This window comes from Ammospiza caudacuta, chromosome 13 (assembly GCF_027887145.1).
Source record: "Ammospiza caudacuta isolate bAmmCau1 chromosome 13, bAmmCau1.pri, whole genome shotgun sequence".
NCBI lineage: Eukaryota > Metazoa > Chordata > Aves > Passeriformes > Passerellidae > Ammospiza > Ammospiza caudacuta.
In genome coordinates this window covers 15,271,065-15,283,437 of record NC_080605.1, presented here as the reverse complement: position 1 = coordinate 15,283,437, position 12,373 = coordinate 15,271,065, and the positions used below count along the sequence as shown (strand labels likewise).

At 62.4% G+C, this 12,373-nt stretch overlaps 1 protein-coding gene across 7 annotated transcripts in view; it reads left to right on the top strand.

Moving 5' to 3' along the window:
• RIPOR1 (RHO family interacting cell polarization regulator 1) overlaps window positions 1–12,373 on the top strand; it is a 31,515-nt gene that overhangs the window by 8,741 nt on the left and 10,401 nt on the right. For 3 of the 7 annotated variants that reach the window (XM_058813306.1, XM_058813305.1, XM_058813307.1), the window contains exons 1-2: window positions 397–658; window positions 11,274–11,400. In XM_058813306.1, the coding sequence (XP_058669289.1) occupies window positions 397–658; window positions 11,274–11,400 (389 nt within the window). Of the gene's footprint in view, window positions 1–396; window positions 659–4,142; window positions 4,202–5,818; window positions 5,931–8,262; window positions 8,455–11,273; window positions 11,401–12,373 lie in introns of those variants that run through there. The other 4 variants (XM_058813310.1, XM_058813308.1, XM_058813311.1 and 1 more) reach the window with 4 other exon arrangements.

Here is a 12,373-nt window from a genome sequence, read left to right as displayed (position 1 = left end):
GTTCCCTCTGCCACCGACTGAGTGACTGCACTGCCTTGGTCATGTCACTTCACTGCTGGAATGTGAAACATGCCCGGGGTCCCTCAGAGAGCACTGAAGCCTGGGAGGCTGTGGCGGCCCTTGTGGGGGAACACAGGGGCGGTGAGGGAGGAGGTATTGCTCCGGCCATCGCTTCCCTGGCAAGGGGAGGCTGTGGGCGCTGTGTGCGGCAGGAAGGCCAGCAGCAGCCCGGGGCCGAGCAAGCCGGGCTGCCCCCACTGCCCTCGCCCCAGGGGAGGTGGGATCCTGCTCCGGTTCACGGTGGGGCTCGTGGACCCCCGGGAATGCTGATGGGCCGGCGGGTGTGGAACCCCGCGGGCCGTGGCGGCGGTGGCGGTGGCGGTGCTGGCGGTGGCGATGGCGGTGTCGGCAGCGGTGTCGCTCGCCTCGGGGAGGGAGGTGCTCCCGTCCATGCAGCTGCCATTGGCGCTGGCTGGGCCGTGGTTTCCTGCCGAAATCACATGGCTCCCGCGTTTCCATGGAGAGAGCCGGGGTGGGCGCTGCCAAGAGCCTGCACGAACTCCCCGCTTGCTCCCGTCCATGGGAGTGGAACAAAGGGGATGCACCGAGCCAGGCCCGCTTTCGCCCCGCGCCTCGCCCCTCGCCTCTCCTGGGACATGTGAGTGCCGCCCACACCTCCGCACCCCGCGGGCACGGGAGGGTCGGGGGGAGCGGGGTCGGTGGCCCTGGCAGGGCTACACCCTTGGGGGGCCACGTCGCCGCAAGCCACCGCCCGCCCGCCCGCGTCCCTCTGCCGCCAGCCCCGCTGGGCGCCCCACGCCGCGCTGGGGGCTCCGGGCTGGGCGGGAGGGCAGGGACGGCGACACGGGCACGGACACGGACACGGACACGGACACGGGCTCCGCTCCTCCGCCCCACTGCAGAGCGCAGCGATCCTCCGCGCTCCGGCCGGCACCGTGGCCGGAGCCGCCCGCAGAAGGAGCCGCCTGACAGTGGGGTATCAGGGCGAGCAGCCTCAATGTCACCCGCTGCCCCCCGACCCTGTCTGGGACAGATCAGCTTCTCCAGCTGCTCTTTCGCTCCCGGGTTTGGAATGACGCTGGTGGCACGAACCGTGCCCTGCCCCGAATCCCTCGGGACTCCAGGCAGGGGTACGGGCAGGGGTACGGCGGGCGAAGGAGAAGCTGCCCGTGCCCATATAGGGCCGTGCCCGGGCGCCGGAGCCCTGATCCCGCGGGAGAGGCTGCAGCCATCGCCCCATGGAGCCCCGCTTCGGGCGGGACCCGCCGGGCTCCCCGGGGACCGGGGTGCTCCGTGTCAGCTGGGTGCTGCCTCCTCCTCCCCTCCGGGGCCGCGGCGGGAGGAATGCTCGGGGGAATTAATGACACAGATCTCGCTTTGTTGCTGGCCCGATCCTCCTGTCTCCCAGCCCTTCCCAGCCTGCCAAGAAGTGCTCGGGAAGGCCTCGCACCATTAACCCTTCCCCTGCCGCACCATCCCAGGGCATGCAAACAGCCTCAGCGCGTTTTGCCCTTGCCGCATTCCCAGAGGAGACTCCCGAGGGCACCGGGAAGTCCTGGGCATCCTATAAACCCCATATCTCCCGTCTCCTGGCTGGTGGCCTCGCTGCGTCCCCCGGGCAGGGCTGGGACGGGAGGCTGTGACGCCGTGCAAAATCCGGCAGTGCAGGGCTTGTTACCGGCTTGTCACCAGTGGCGTTGCCTCCTCTCGGCTCGCTCGTGAGGGTCCCCGGTGCCTTGCCACAGTCCCCTGGGTGGAGAGGAGCTGTGGTGGCGTGGTGGTGGCTGAGTCCCCATGGAGGACATGCCATGATGGGGTTGAGCTTGGAAATGGGGGCAGCAATGGACATGGCAGGGATCGGGGATGTCGAGGGGAGCAACTGAGAGGTGTTGAGGTGCAACCAGGGGATAGCTGTTGATCTGCAATGGTGAGGACAGGGATATCTCTTCCCAAGCCTTGCTGAGGCTCCTGGTCAGAGCTGCTGCTTTGCCCAGGACTCTGCTGGCTGGGTTGCAGCAGGATGCTTGCGATGGGCATTGGACGGGAGGAGCTGGATGGGTGTAGGGTGTCCCCCAGGAATGCCACCAGGCTGGAATCCAGAGCGTGCCCGTGGCTGAGGCTCCTGCCATGACACTGACCTAAAGGACAGGACCCTGGGAAACCCATGGCAGGCAGGGAGCAGCTGGCATTCGAGGTCCCCTGGGCACAGTGAAGGCAGCCCAAGCGCTGGCTTTGCGTGGGCTGAGGGCAGTGCTGGGCTGGGACGAGCTCCCCGCCGCGTGCTTTGGGGTTATTTATAGGGCTGCCATTTATATCGCTTCTATTTCTGCAGCCGTGTGGGGACTATGTGAGGAAGGAGAGGGGAGGGCTCGAGTCTGCCACCGCCCCGTGCCCAGCCCCTCCAGGAAGGGATGCTGCCACAGCTTGGGGCCAGCCTGGCTGGGGGCAGAGCCTGGCCTGGCACGAGGGCTGGTCTTTCCCCAGCCCTCATGGCATCCTCTTGTGGAGAAAACTCTGCGTTGGGCTCCCAGGATTTTTTGGAGTTGGCTTTGCCAGTTTTAGCAGAAAGTAAAGTCTGAGAAGTCAGCTGTAGCACTGTGCTGGGGGTGACCACCTGCAGCTCCAGGACCAGCTGTCCCAGCCCAGGACAGGTCACTTGATCACTTACTCTGCTTCTTCAAGCTGTGGCTGTGTGTCTTCTTGCCAAAATTGTCATCTCCTGACTTCTCTCAGGACTCCCCCATGGCCAAGAGCTTTTTGGTCCCTCACCAGACTGATTCCATCTCCACAAACCTTTTGGGCCACCTTTTGACACTGACTGAGGCTGATCTATGCCCTTTCCTGTCAGGTTTCCAGCTGTGGTGACATTCCCAGCCACTCAAAGATGTTTGTGGAGTACTTGTCCAAAACAACCTGAAATAGCTTCTTCATCACCTTGGCCTTTGGTGCTGGTGCCACTAAGGCAGTGTTGAACTGGGGCTGGTGGCTTCTGCAGGGGCTAGGTAGGCTCAGATTCAGTGCTGGTGGTCCCTGAGCCAGCAGGGAGAAGCTGGAGAATTTCCCTAGGACTCTGCTGGCAGGATGTGGGATCTATGGGAAGCTGGGCAGGGAAGTGGGAATAACCTGCTGGATTTTTCTGCCTGTGCACAAACTGACCGTGGCTGTATGTGTGTGTCCAAGCATGGCTGCCCAGGGAGTGTTTGCATGTTCAGCTGTTGTGGTTGGGGTGGGGATGCCCCAGGCCTGGTACGAGGAAGGCATAAAGGGACACTGCCAAAAAGGGAACACCTGGGGCATTACACCCACAACATCCCTGCTGCAGAGGAGGGATTGAGGCAGCCACCCTGGCAGGTTGAGCTGAGCCAGAGTGGTGAATATGCAGGGAAACCTCCTGAGTTGAAGAGTCACATGGAGATGTCCCTTTCCTTGCACCCACTCTCTATTCCCAGCCCAGCCCAGAACAGGGACTCATTTAACTCAATTACCACCCTGGCACTGCTGGCGTGGCTGTGCCCTTCCTCTGCCCTCCCTTGGCAAGGTGTCCTGAGCTGTCAGGCCCTGCCTAGTGCCTTGCAGGATGCTGTGAGGTGCTCAGAGGGCACGGCTGACGGCATGTGTCCTCTCTGGTACCCTCTGCCACTTTTGGAATGCCCGACCCTGTCTCCTGCCTGCTCCTGGTGGTCTCCCCAAGGGTGATGCCCAGGATGGTGCCATGCCAGGCACTTCACCCATGTGTCAGCTGCCACACAGATCCCCCTGGGACTGCAGGCTGGGGAGAGACAGAGACCCCACAAGCAGCACAGCCTGGCTGCCACCCCTCTGTGAGGGAAGCCTGGAAGTCCCTCGCTCTGTGTGACACCGGGGAAAGCCCCTCCCGCAGCTGGGGCAGCTTTAGCGTGGCTTTCTCATTAACCTTTAATGAGAACAAACAAGCTGGCATGGCCGTGGCTGCGGGCGCGCTCCTGGCCGTGTGCCGCCGCGGGCTCCGCACGCTGCCAGCCGGGGCAGGCTCTGCTCAGGGAGGGATGGCCGCGGCCGGGGCGGTGCCGCAGTGATGTCGTTCCCGGGGGAATCAGCACGGGGTGAAAAGCCGCCGGTGGCCACTGCCCACGGCAGCCGCCAGGATGGGACTCTGCCCGTCGGTGTGGAGAGCCGGGGGGATGCATCGTGTCCGGGAGAGGTAGGAGAGGTCTTGGTGCGGCTTCTGGAAGGCTGGGGTGGAGATGGGCTGCTGGCTCCTCATGGCGCTGGCACTGAGGCTGGTGGGCACCTGGGATGGTTTTTGTTTGGATGCTTCTCAGAGCCAACCCAGCCTCACCAGCTCCAGCTGCTCTCCCAATGTGGCTGATGCTGCGCTGGGCACTGGGACCTGAGGGTGGCCTGGGTCACAGCATTCTCTGGTGACACTGCTGCAACCTTAGCTCTGCAGGCCTGACTGTGGCTGGCTCCAGAGTCACCTGTGGGTGCCCACAGTGGGGCAGCCATGCCACCATACGTGGGAACCCCTGACGCTTCTTGTCCCTTTTGGGACCTGCTCTGTGCTGGGGAAGCAATCCCACAACAGGCTCACTCTCTAGGGGAGGGGTTAACTTTGTGGGAGGACCTCCTATCTGCAAGGACCCCCAAGACTCTGTCTCAGTGCTTTTCCTCCTGAACCTGTCCTGACCTTGCTCTAAAATCAGCAGCAAACAGGAAAGGAGCCTGGGAGGGAGGTGTTTCTTCCTGCTCCAGTGACGTGGTGAGGGGCAGCTGATCCCAGCCTGGACAGAGCTGGATGCTCCAGCCTTTGTCTGACCTGGAGGGGGGTTGCAGTCTTGGGTATTCCCAGGACCAGGGCTGAAGCATGGTGACGTCTGTGCCACAGAGTCTCCTGGTTGTTTAGGGCACTAAACAGGGAGCTGCGGGACTGAGAGCTGCTGCTGGCTGCTGGCATGGGCATGGAGGGCAGGTGGGTCTGCCACACTGTGCTGTGGGAGCTGGACCTCCATGGAAAGCAGGACAGACATTCCCACATGGGAGTTGCACCCCAGCATCTTTGGAGAGCCCTGTGAGGAAGCCCTGGCTGAAGTGAGCTCCTCCAAGGCTTTGGATACTCGGGATACAAAGTAGGGACTTTTGAGCAAGGAAACCCTTTATCCCAGTGGCTCCTGGGTCTTGGAGGATGCCCACAGGCATACCACGGGATTGCATGTTGTGGGAAGCCTACAGCAAAGCCACGGTGATTTTATATATACACAAATATAACTATATATATTTATTATATTTATATATACTTATATTTAAACCCAAGCAATGCAGAAGCAAGCGGCAGTGGTGTGAGCATCAGCTGCCCACGGCTTTGTGCCTGCCCGCAGTGGAGCCGGCGGGGACGGGGGCGAGGGGCTGTGCATCCCCCGCCCAGCCCCGGGTGCAGCTCAGAGCCGGCGGGGCGTTCGGCAGGGCGGTGTGTGCTGGCCCTGGGTGCCGGCAGGAGCGGGAGTCTCCCAGGGAAGCGATCGGAGAGGGGCTGGAGCGGGGAGGGGAGGTTTGCAGTGTGTTCCCCTCCCTTCCACCCGTGCCTCAGTTTCCCTAGGGGGGCGGTGGGGAGGGAAGCATACGGACCGAGGTGTGCTCTGCTCCGGGTGTGGCCGGTGCCGGTGGGGCCCCTTCCCTGCAGGGGGGTCAGGCATCCTCCCGTGTCCTCCCATCCTCCGTCCCCTTGAGTCACGCCGGGGCTGCGGCGCTGGGCAGTGATGTCAGCCCGCGGGCAGGGGAAGCGGGGGAGGAGACTGCTGCCCGGGGGGGCCCTCCGGCCACGGGCCCCGCACTCGGCGGACAGACGGCATGAGAGAACAACAACCGGCCGGGACGCTGAGCCCAGCCCGAGGGGGATGTGCTGCCGCAGCACGCCATGAATGGCAATCCGAAAGGTACCGAGCGCCGGCAGCGCCAGGGCTCCCCGGTGAACAGCGAGAATTTGGGGACCCCCAGCTGTTCGAGGCTCCCGGGGTGACGTGGCTGGGCTCCGGCGGGGTTTTTTGGGGTGAGGAGTTTTCTTGAGGGGAACGCTCTCCCTGGCAGGGACACCAAGGACACACGCACCCGCCACCTGCAAGGGACGCGGTTGTCACCGCGGGTTGCAGTGACGGGGTGTCAGGACAGGGTCTCCGTGCAGGATAGAACCCCCTGGCTGCCTGATCTGCTCTTGCCTGCACTGAGATCCACCGTGTCTCAAGGCAGGAGAGGGGCCACAGCTGCCAGCTGCTCTGGGGTGATGCACCCCTGATGCCAGGGCAGCACCCAATGTCATGGCAGCAGTTTTCCTTGGCAAACTGTTTTTTCCCTGCTTGTGCCCCCGTGTCTGATGAGGACAAACAGAGCCCATCTCCATGTCAAGCATCCCTGGCATGGTGGCCCCAGGGGACCTGGGCAAACAGAGGGCCTTGAGGTTGCTTTTGTGCACTTGGACCAAGTTGTCCGGGCAGGATTTGTGGGGGCAGCTACTGGTACCCAGCAGAGCACTCTGGAGATAAGGATGTCAGGGGGAAGGTGGCATGTGGAACCTCCACAAGGTTATGCCAGTGCCAGGAGGATCCTTCCAAAGGTTCCCAGCACTTTTGAGAGGGATCACAGCCCACTCAGGAGCAGAGTCTGGTGCCCATGGCCAGGATGCAGCCCCATCTCACAGGGTACAGAGATGAGCGGTGTCCGTGGGGATCCTGACTGGGTGGGGGCTTGGTTTGTGCCTTCGGTGGTGGGGGACTCACTTCACAAGGAGCACTGTAGTCCTGGGCTGGTTCTCAGGAGCCATCCTAGAGGACACAGTGGGCTTGAGCTTTGCCAGCCCCTGGGAAGCCCCCTGCCCCAGTGGTGGCCGCTTCCCTGCGTTACAGTTTGGGTTTGCATCTGCTCCTGGCTGGAGACAGGGAGCCCGTGGGATGAGTGGCAGGGTCGGGGCTGTGAGCCCCCCCGAGGAGCTGGCTGTGAGTGTCCGCCTGTGCCGTGCCCTGCCCTTCCTCAGGGATACTCCGCGGGGTAAATAAGCACTTCCTCCAATTCTTCCCATTCGCAGCTCCTTCCCTTTCCTGCTGCCCTCCCACTTGGCCCAAGGAGCCAGCAGCCTCCCCTGGCCGCAGGGGCGGATATCAGCGCCATGTCCCTGCTGCCATGGGGCTGAGAGCACCCAGCACCCATCCATTCCAAACTGCCGAGAGCAGCAGCACCCAAACAGCCAAACCATCATTCCCTGTTCCCATGGGGGCTGTGGGGCTGTGACCTTATGGCTAAGACTTTCTCTCCGGGTGAGTCACGGGAGCCCGGATGCCATTCACTGACTCATCTGACTCCCAAAAGCCCCCAGTCCCTCTCCTTGCCCAGCAGGAGCAGGAACCGGGGGTGTCCTGCCTTCCTGGAGGAGAGGCAGAGCATGGAGAGGTCAGGGAAGAGGCGGCTCTCAGGCTCCTTGTGACCAAGGCGTGATGGCTTCGGTCCCCGGATGCTCCCATCCTCTGTGCTGAGGGGGATGAGGCGGGATGGGAGGGAAGAGCAGCTCCAGCCCACGCTGGGAGCCGGCCAAGGGCCGTGCCGGGGCCGGAAGGGGCCGCCGGGGGCCGGGGTACGTGCTTGGGCTGGGGCAGCGGGGCCGCAGCTGTGCAAACACGGACGCAGCGCTGCTCCCGGGGGAGCCGAGCCCGCGGGCTGCGTTCACAGGCTCCCGAGGTCACCCCCGCCGTGCGCCCAGGTGTCACCCAGAGGGACAGGATCTCCCCACTTGGCTCAGACACCATGGGCAGGCTGGATGGTCCTGTGGCCATCGTGGCCTTCCCCACTGAGGGACAATGTGCCCTGCTGTGCCCCGGGGATGTCCGGAGTGCCATCAGTGCAGGGACCACAGCCCACCCCCCTTGGGTGCCCTGGGTGCTGCTCCTTGGTCCTGGGGGTCTTCCCGAGGTGAGGGTGCTGGAGCCTGCTGGGTTGGCACCCTGGGCGTTGGTGGCCTTCAGCGAGTGGCATCCCTGGAAGTGCTGGTCAGAGCACCCCCAGTTCCAGGGCTGCAGGGCTGGGGACTCAAGGGGAGCCAGTTTGGGGCGTCTCCGACCAGGGCAGTGTTGATAAACCCGCCGGAGCGACCTGAGGCTGGTGTCTGAGTGTCGGAAACAGAAACCAGCTGGGACCAACCCAGCCGGTCGGACTGCCCCCTCCGCTGCTCAGACCAGCATTCTTGGGATCCCAATCATCTCCAGAGCACCGGGCGTCGAGAGAGGAGCCGGCAGCCGGGCTGGAGAGCCCTGGGGTGGGCTCCAGCACCCCGTGCTGTGCTGCTTGTTCAGCTGCTCGCTGCCCTTCTGGCCGCTGCCCACGGGCAGTGCTGGCCAAGGACGGACAGAGGGACACACTCCCAGGATTGCGTTTCCTGCGCTGGGAGATCTGGAGGCAGTCTGTGGCACGGCAAAGGTGAACAGCTTGGTCGGGACGCAGGCTTGTTAGCACTGAGCCCTAACGATGGGCAGGGGGCGGTGGGGCTTGCTGGGACTGAACCTTTGGGGCAGGACCTTTTCTGCTCAGGAGAGAGAAAGGATGTGCTTGGGGCTTTAGCCCATGGCAGGGACATGAGTGTGCCGGTGCTCTGATGGTGGCAGCCTCATGGTAAGCCTGGCACGGGGCTCAGCAGCCTGGGTGAGATGTTGTGCCCAGTGGTCCCTTCCAAGCATGCCCCAGGCTCTGCTCCCTGCGGGGGCTGGCTGTGCTGCTGGTACCAGGTACCTCTTATCTCGGTAATGTCAGGAATGCACCATGCTGGGGATTTTTCCTCCTCTGTGAGCCAAGCCCAAGAGTGCCAGGAACAGAGACCCCACATCGTGCCTGCCCTGCCTTATGCAGGGAGTGCTGCCCTTCAGCACCCAGCTGACTGCTGGTGCTGGGCTGGAGCATCCTTGGGGCTCCTGGAGCATCACTCCTGCAGAGCAGGGGTATGGTGTCCCCCTCCCCTGCGGGGGCTTGGGGTCCTGGCACAGAATCTTGGTTGCAGGGTGCCAGGTCTGGGAATGCAGAGTGCCGTGGTGCATCCTGGTGGATGTTTGGGGAAGAGCTGGGTCCAGGACTGGAGTGCAGGGATGTGGTCCTGTCTGCAGCCACTGCTCCCTGTGCTAGTGAGGGAACCTCCAGTGCTTTGGAGCAGGACCCAGCATGGCACAAGTGTCTGCTGGAGCCTCTGAGATGCCTTGCCTGGGGAGGTGGCTGAAGATTGCTCTGAATTGTGCTGGGGCATCAGTCCCCTCCAGCACACCCAGCATCCTTCTCCCCCTCCTGCATCCTCCTCCCCTTGAGGCTCTCAGCATCTTTCTCTCTGACAACCTCAGCATCCTTCCCCAGTTCAGGCTTCTGCCTGGGAAACCCTCCTTAGAGGTCCCTCTGTGCTCCACAGTGGCAATGTGGGCTGGAGAAAGATGGGTTGGCAGGACTGTCCTCACCCTGAACTGTGACCTGCCCCACACATGAGAGCCTTGTCCTGTGGGTGGTGGGTGGCTGAGCCACTGTAGCACAGGAGCCACAGGCCCTCCTTGCTCAGTGGGGAGCAGATTAAAGAGCCCTGCAGAGGGTAATCTGCCCAGGCCTGCAGGTCAGCCGGGCTGCCAGGGATTAGAGCTCCTGGTAATGAGCTTAATTGGGACAGTGTTGTCCTGGAAAATGGAGGGACTGGCACCCAGATAATGCTGTGTCCGTGGGACCCGAGTGGCTCCATGGTGTGGGCTGGGACACGAGTCCCAAGGGGGAACCAGATGGACCTGCTGCCTCCTGGCTCCACTGGGATAGAGGTGAGTGGTGCTGGTGGTTAGCTGTGACTGCAGATGGCTCCGGCACATCCTGGGTGCTGCAAATCCCTGGCCCCAGCCTGGCGTGCGGGGTGGTGAGGGACACAGTGCTGGGGGGATGCCTGCCTGTGGCTGAGTGGGTGTGAGCTGTGTGGGACCAGGCTGAGCTGGGCTCCTGGGCATGGGGAAGGAGTGGGGATGGGATGGGAATGGGATGGGGTGGAAGCCCCAGCAGTGCCTGCCCTGCGTTGTTCACTGTCGGCCATGCTGGAGACAGGAGGAGAGGCAAAGTGAGCTCCTTAGGATGGAGGGAGGTGGCTCTGGCTCAGTCTGTCAGCCAGGGAAGCTGTGCACCCTGGGGTCCTGCCTGGCTGTCCCTGGTGGTGTGTGACTGCTGGGGACCGTGTGGGCTCATCCCCAGCAGCTGCCACAGCTCTGCTCAGGGCTGGATGGGACAAAGGGATTGAGCTGCCATCAGTGGTGGCCAGAATGAAGTGGAGCATCCTGCATCTTGCCCTTCAGTGGCTGCCCTGTGGGCTGGGCTCCTTCCTGTGCACAGCTGGCACTGCTGGGGGTGGCAGGGCCAGGAGTTCTGTTCTCCCCTACTCTTGCCTTGTCCTTTGGGCTGCCCTCCCCAAGGCCCAGCCCTGGCCAGGGCTACAGGGATGGTTCCTGTGGTGCAGACTGGCAGCCAGGTGCAGACCCAGAAAACTGCTCTATCCCTGACTGGCATCAACTGCATTGGCTGTGGTGGGGACAGGCAGCTCATGGCAGTGGTTTCAAGGTTCCTGGCTCTGTCACTGCCACGAGCAGAGGACAGGGTGCAACAGCCTTGGGGCTGGACACGTGTGGCCTGCACAGACTTTCCAGGGTCTGGCAGAGAATGGCTTGGCCTTTTCTTCACCCACTCAGAGCTCCTGGCAAAGCTGGGAACTTTCCCAAGTGCTTTGTTGTCCTTGGGTTTCCCTCCTGGTTGCTGGAGTGAGCGGAAGCAAGTGAGGAGTCAGCGAAGGGCTGGGCAGCCGAGTCCAGCCCTGTGCCTTTCCTGCCCCTGAAGCAGGGTGGCACGGGTAACAAAGGACATGGGAGAAGGTGGGGTTCAGGAGGAGGTGTCTGGGCTTGGGCACCATGTAGAGTTTGCCATGGATGTATCTGGGAAAGGCCATGGTAGGCACCGGGCATCATCCCCTCTCTGTAACTCCCACAGGGCCAACCTGGGACATGTCTGGGTGTGCCCACTGATAGCTCCCAGTGCCCAGAGCCCCACTTCACCAAGGGCAGTATCTCTGGGGACAGCATGGGGTCTGTGTCCCAGTGCCACCAGGAGCGTTCTTGGACTGAGAGAGGGGGAAGTCTCCCATCCCATGGTCCGTGGGTGCTGTTCTCACTGCTGATGGCAGTCCTGCCTGCATGTGTGTCCTCACCATGCTGCTGGTGACCCTGATGTGTCATTGTCCCCAGGGCGGCCCTCCAGGTCACACTCAACGATGTCACTGTCTGTGCGCCCGCAGCGCCGAGTCCTCGTCACCAAGATCAATAGGAGCCAGTCCTTCGCCGGAGTGAACTCATCGGCCGACCGGCCCTTCAGGTACGAGATGGCTGCTCATGCTGCCTGCCACGGGCACTGGGGACAGGCTGGGGCTCTGTGGGGACCTGCTGTGCATCCTGAGGCTCTTTTCCATCCAGCTGGCCCAGCGTCTCCCTCAGGGATCTTTTTGGTAGCCAGGGGCTCTTGCACAGGGGGGTGCAGGGAACACTGAGGCCATGTGAGACATCCCAACCTTCTGCCATGCCATGCCCCAGCTGGGATGAGGACCCTGCAGCCCTGTGGCTGCTGCCACGAGAGCATAAGAGAGAAGGCAGGTGTAGCTCACCTCATTCTTCAACCAGCTCCTAAGACCTTCCCTGTGACCACCTCATAATGTTTAATGGGTGCGGTAGAGCTGGGGTGGCTTTGAAGTGTCTTGATGGCCTTGACATCCTGCGGCAGCCAGTTTCAGGGTTGAGATCTGGTGTGAATCAGGGTTTCCTCAGGGTCACCTCAAACCTATTGTTTGAAAGGTTTTACCAGCTGCCTGCCAGCTGCAGTGTGAGGAGCAGCTGTTCCCTGCTCCATCCTCTCCATCTACTGGTGATGTTATGGTCCCTTCATACCCTTCCTCCTCCTCTCTGCTGAGCATCCCAACATGCTGCACTTCCCCACCAACCCTGTCTGCACCATCCCTCATTCCTGGCTACCGTGTTGCAGGTAGTTGTTGGGTAGCAGGCAGAGCCTCCCTGTGCTCTGACCTCCTGCCCTACTCAACTCTGTCCCCAAGTCCTATGCAGCCTCTGGGCCAAGTGACACTTTCCAGGTCACCAGCACATCGCTGGTGATTTGTGGGTACCAGAGGGGGCCCCTAGAGATAGAGAAGAGTGAGGACTTTTAGATGCCTGCAACCCAGTGGTTGCCAGGGAGATGCTTGTGGGAGATGCCTCCAGGGACCTTGGAGGATGGGAAGGAGAAGGAATGGTGGAAATTAGGTGCTTACCCATCTCTTGGGAAGAGGCCAAGACAGTAA